Here is a 5,576-nt window from a genome sequence, read left to right as displayed (position 1 = left end):
TCTTTAACTCCTTGGCAGGCAGGGACCTCATCTAAGCCTCCACTTCTTTCCCTTCCAGGCCCTGCATGGGGTTGCACACAGGTGGCCCGATACTACCCCAGAGACCACCCCGTGTCTTGGTCCTTTCGGTCTGCATCTCTGTATCTGAGGGTGATTCCCCCACAACTGAGGTAGCGTCTAGGCCCACAGGTGTGCAGGCTGGAAAGGCCAGGAAAGGAGCACCCCAGGCCCAGCCCTCAGCTACCGGAAGGCGGGCAGGCTAATCCTGACAGTGTTTCCCTGTGAGATGAAGCCCCAGTTGTCCTGCATGGAAGTTGGTTTAATAGTGTCTGGGGACTGGTGTGGCCATTATGGAAAATAGTATGGAGTTTCCACAAAAAATTAAATACGGAACTGCCATTTGACCCAGTGAACCCACTTCTAGGAATAGATCCTAAAAACCCCAAAATACCAACCAGGAAGAATGTATGCACCCCTATGTCCATAGCAGCACAATTTACAATAGCTAAGATCTGGAAACAGCCCAAGTGCCCATCCGTAGATGAGTGAATAAAAAAGCTGTGGTACATTTACACCATGGAATACTATGCAGCAGGAAAAAAGAATCTCTTACCCTTTGAGACAGCGTGGAGGGAGAGTATCATGCTAAGTGAGATAAGTCAGTCAGAGAAAGACAAGTATCACATGATCTCACTCATATGTGGATCCAGAGATGTGGAAGCATGGAACAGAGTGTGAAAACTTGGAGGGAAGGCGGGGAGTGTGGGTGGGTAGGAAGTAATCAACCATGGACCTCCTGGCCCATGGACATAGAAAATGGGGTGGCAAGAGCCTGGGGCGGGGGGTGGGGAGGGGCAGGCTGGAGGGGGTCAATGGGGGAATGAAGGGGACATTATGTAATGCTTTCAACAATAACTAATTTTACAAAAATAGTGTCCCTGGATTGGCTGTCTTGTGTGTGTGTGTGTGTGTGTGTGTGAGAGAGAATCCTCACCGGAGGATATTTTTGCCATTGATTTTTAGAGAGGGTGGAAGGGAGGGGAGAGGGGGAAACAGGTAGAGGGGGCAGAGCAAAACATCGATGTGAGAGAGAAACATCGATGGGTTGCCTCCTGCACACACCCTGACCAGGGTTTCGGGAATTGGACCTACAACCCAGTTGTGTGCCCTTGACCTGGAATCAAACCCTCAAACCCTCCGACACACGGGCCAATGCTCTAACCACTGAGCTACGCCGGCCAGGGCTTGGCTGCCTTTTCTTCCCTGTTTCTGTTGATCTTTCCTTCACCTCCCAAATAATCTATTTGCACCCGAGTCCTCGTCTCAGGGTCCGCTTCTGGGGGAACCCAAACCAAGAGAACCCAAATATCGCTCGATATTTGTGGAAGGGAAGCATGGCAACCTGGGACAGGTAGCATAGCAGAGCCTTTGCAAAGCTTTGCTTAAAACGCCATTTGGGGGGATTCGGGGAGGATCGTGCTTATAAGAGAAGCAATATTCACTTTGCGGCTTCTCAGCATAACCTCCCAGGAATGGCGTCTGGGGCTCACTTGTCCTGAAGACCACATCAGGGCAGGGAGCGTGTTTAAGGAATAGGAAAGGTCTCCAGGATATTTGCAGCATTTTCCTGGAGCCCACAGAAGGGTGCTGTGTCTGGAGCTTTACCCACGAAATTCGTTTAAGAGTTAGAATTGCTAGAATCTATACATGTTCCCTTTTTTTGGGGGGGGGGGCGGGGGGAGGCGGCAAGTTATCTAACTGTGATAAGAAATTAAAGGACAAAGAGATGCCAGCTTATCTGAGCAAAAGGAAAGGCAGAAAAAGACCTCGTTCGCTAAACTGCGTGTGTGAAGGAGGGCTGTCCCGGGCCCCTGAGGGCACCGCGGTGGCAGGAGAGTGACCTCATCAACAACGCACCAGAGGCCTGCTTCCTGCAGAGGTAGGTCTGATTTCCTTTTATTCTTCTCCTTTTTCTAACACATAAACTTGCGGTAAGGATAAAGGATAAGCTTGTCAGTCTCACGGGTGGGTTTTCACTCGGACAGAGTGGCGACCAGATCAGTGTGGGAGCCCCAGGGCCAGGCTTCCCTCCAGGTAGTCGTCAGGGCCGGCGACTTTCAACGCGAGCTGCCTGCTGTTGGTGCTGTCCTGGGAGGGACAGGCTGGGTTCTCCGGCTTCTCCTCGGCACAGGGGTCAGAGTGGATGCCCTTGAGGGCCAGGATCCGGTACCGCTTCCTCCGGTTGAGCTTGTATATGCGAATCCGCTCCTTTTCTGCCTCTGGGTCGGCGAGAATTCCATCCCAACGCAGACTCTCGTTGATCTTGTTGGAGAGTTTCTCTTCTAATTTGCCAAAGTTGGGGAGATTGACGGAGGAGGAGAAAGAAGGGGCGAGCTGGTTTGGCTCTTTGTCCTGCCTGTGCTCTGGTCTCGGGCCATGATCTTTGCCGGGACTCAGGACATCGTGGAAAGATGAAGACAGCTGCTGATGCTTTAGGCTTCGGCTGTGATGTTTATCTGCTGAGCAGATGAGCAGTGTTAGCGTTTGCGGTGATGCCTGCCCTCGTCCTGCTCGGGAAGGATGCCAAACTCACCAAAGATATAAGGGGGTGGGGAGTGCAGGCCCCTCCTTACCTAGGGCTCAGTGGCCACTCCCACCAGCCTGGGACACACTCCACTGCCATATGCTTTAGTTGAGCACCTACTATGAGCCAGTCCTCTGGATACAGGGCTATCAGCCCAATTTTCCAGGTGAGGAAACAGACTCCGAAAGTCTCAGTAACTTGCCAATGTTATATAGCAGGTGGGAGGGCCAGGATGTGTGTGTGTGTGTGTGTGTGTGTGTGTGTGTGTGTGTGTGTGTGTTTAGCGCCAGGATTTTGAATGCAGGCCTGATTCCCAGGGCCCTGTTCTCTCCTCTGTGCCACGCTGCCCCTCACTTCACCTCTCCACATGCTCACCCAGATTCATTCAGTTCTAGGCGCCCATGACTCTGCCCCCCCCGTCTAGACTTCTTTATGATGGAGAAATGGAGAACAGAAAAACTTCCTGCATCTGACTGTGGAAAGTAATATTATGCCAAGCCAGGAAATACTTCTGCTGTGTGGCTTGTACTGATTTTTTTTTACATTAATAAGCATTCCTGAGTTATATAACACACACACAAGCGGTGGTTCTTTCATTAGCTTGTCCTTCTTTTTGGTGGGGAGGGAAATCTCCCCCACCCACCCCAAAAAAGAGAAAAAAATGCTCTTTTGACATTTCTATACCTTTCTACTCCCCCAAAACTATTTGGTGTCCCCTGCTGACAGTAGGAAGTACATGTCACTCTAATTTCTAGAGTCAGAAGCTAAGCCAAAAAAGACAATGAATTTCCTAATTTTGGTTTTGCAGACACAAAACCAAAGGAGGGCTTTTTGACCTAACCTCCAGAATTGATTGTGTGCCTTTTTATTATGATGCCACCTGATGAAGTAATTGTGATCGTCCTATTGCTTCCTTCCCCAAACTTCCAGGTTGACATGGGGCCGGCTGCCACTCCTTCTGCCTCCAGCTCGCCCGGGGTGCCAGCTCTGCACACAAAGGCCCAGGGCCAGAAACTGGACCCAGGACTAGCCACACTAGAGGTCAGGGCTGCTGTGCCAGGGTCAGTGAGAGCCCTGCCCCGCCCCCACCCCCCGCCCCCAGACAGCCAAAGCCTGGAGGGAGACCACACAGGTGACAGTGGAGACAGCGTTTTACATCAGTTATTCTCTCTCCATAAAATAGGTGCTCAGTGCCTTTGTCAAGAAATCAGGGGGTCCTATGAGAAGAGTTCAGGAAGATGTAGGGGTTCCGTGGGTGTGTGGCAGCGGTTGGTGTGTGGATCTGAGAGAGACTGGAGTGAGGCCTGCATACATACAGTTGTATGTGTACAGGAACTGCTTGGGAGGGGGTCTCTGCATGTGAGTGTGAAACAGTATCTGTATGTGTGTGTAGGCTGTGGCTGTGTGTGCCTGATGGGGTATCTGTGCTTTAGTTTTATTTGGTGCTTATAGTGACATAAAGGGGTGTTGCTGAGGATGTTTGGGATTATAAAATTACGTAGCAGTGACGGATGTGATGGTGTGTGTGCAGTTGAAGGCTGGCCTTGGTGGACGGGTGGTGGGGACGACCGTCTATGCAGGGAGGATACTACTTCATATGCATTAACTGGGTGTCTGCATAACATCCAGAGGCCACCTACCCCTGAGGAAGGAGGAGGCAGGGAGGGTCTCTAGACAGAAGGCAGAAGTCTGTGTTTCTGTGTGTGCGGAGTGTCTGCCTCTAGTGCTTAGTGGCTTTGGCTTGGGGGAAGTCTGTGAAGATGAGGCGATCTCTGCAGGAGGGCTGAGATTTCTGTGGGGAAGGTAGGGAGGTTTAGGATTGCAATTCAGCTGAGGGGTTAGGAAGCTGAGAGGGTATCTGTAAAGGGTGAGGTGCTGTGTGGGGCTGGGAGACTGGGAATAATGCTGGGTATGGGGGGTGTCTTTGTTTGGGGTAGAGTGGTCTCCATGGATGTGGAGAATTCTCGATGCAGGATTTGAGATCTCTGTGCTCTTTGGGGCAGGTTTCTGTGTACATGGATGGTCTTTATGAGCAGGGGAGGGACATCGCGGTGCAGCGTAAGTGGGGAAGCGGGAGGACCTCTATCTGGGACGGGCGAGTGTCTGTTTCTGGTCTGAAACTGGTCCCCAGGTAGATGGGGGTCTCTGTGAGAGACGCGGGTGGGTGACCTGGGGGGGGGGGGTAGTTAGGGGGAGAAATCTCCAGGTACAGAAGCTGAGGCTTCCGAGCTGGCTGTTCCTCTTACCGTCTCCCTTGCCTGACCTCTCAGTCTTTCTCTTCTTCTTTTTCTTCTTCCCCTTCCGTTTGGGCTCTGGGGCGCGGCTGGAGATGGGAGGCAGTCTGGACTCCTTTGTGGCCCCAGGGCCGCCCTCTAGCTCCTCTTCCTCATCCTCATCACCCTCGCCATACCTCGCCGCCCTGGCCCCACGGAGGCCGTCCATCCGCCCCTGCGGGGCCGCCAACTGCGCGTGGGTCAGCCCAAGACCCGCTGCAGCCCAGCCGGCGGCTCCAGGCGCTGAGTGCTTGACCAGACCCACGCGTCTCCATGGCGACCGCCACACAGCGCGCGCGCGTGCGCATTCAGGAAGCTTCAGCCTGGGCGCCGCCCGCGGACTAGGTGTGCGCACGCGCGTTTCAGTCTGAGCCCTTGGCACAATGGGGAAGAGTGAGAGATTGTCAGTACTCGTATTCTCCAGCACCGTTTCCAATGCTGTTTGTTCTCGCCTCAGTGTATGTCCTCCAAGCTCCAGGCTCGTACATCTTCCCTGGCTTTCCAAGCCCAAGATGTGCAAAATAAACTTACTTCATTGCTCTCCGGGAAGAGAACAGCTGGACCGGCAGACACCTGGCGGTCCTCCCCCCACCCGCTCACCTAGGTTGGGGCTGACCGCAGTGTCTGGCGCTTGGACGTCTAACGTCCGGACACCCCTCCTAAATGATCTCTACGTCCAAACTCTCCCCAAGAATTCCTTATCTACTCAGCTGCTAGAA

The 5,576-nt window shown here is 52.9% G+C and overlaps 1 protein-coding gene across 1 annotated transcript; it reads right to left on the bottom strand.

The window, feature by feature from the left end:
• Positions 1–1,991: 1,991 nt before the first annotated feature.
• Positions 1,992–5,091, bottom strand: CUNH17orf97 (chromosome unknown C17orf97 homolog). Its single transcript, XM_006099193.3, has 2 exons — positions 4,831–5,091; positions 1,992–2,516 (listed from the first exon to the last, which is right to left on the bottom strand). Exons 1-2 carry the CDS (start codon positions 5,024–5,026, stop codon positions 2,059–2,061), a joined length of 654 nt encoding a protein of 217 aa, XP_006099255.1. The 5' UTR covers positions 5,027–5,091; the 3' UTR covers positions 1,992–2,058.
• Between the last annotated feature and the right edge of the window lie 485 nt (positions 5,092–5,576).

The sequence above is a fragment of the Myotis lucifugus genome, unplaced genomic scaffold (genome assembly GCF_000147115.1).
Source record: "Myotis lucifugus unplaced genomic scaffold, Myoluc2.0 scaffold_262, whole genome shotgun sequence".
NCBI classification, from domain to species: domain Eukaryota; kingdom Metazoa; phylum Chordata; class Mammalia; order Chiroptera; family Vespertilionidae; genus Myotis; species Myotis lucifugus.
This window is presented reverse-complemented; position numbering and strand designations above follow the sequence as displayed.

Coding starts and splice junctions, on each gene's coding strand:
- CUNH17orf97 (XM_006099193.3), bottom strand. CDS start 5,026: ATGGACGGCCTCCGTGGGGCCAGGGCGGCGAGGTATGGCGAGGGTGAT. Junction 2,517..4,830: donor GAGGTCAGGCAAGGGAGACG/GTAAGAGGAACA, acceptor TCTGCTCAGCAG/ATAAACATCACAGCCGAAGC.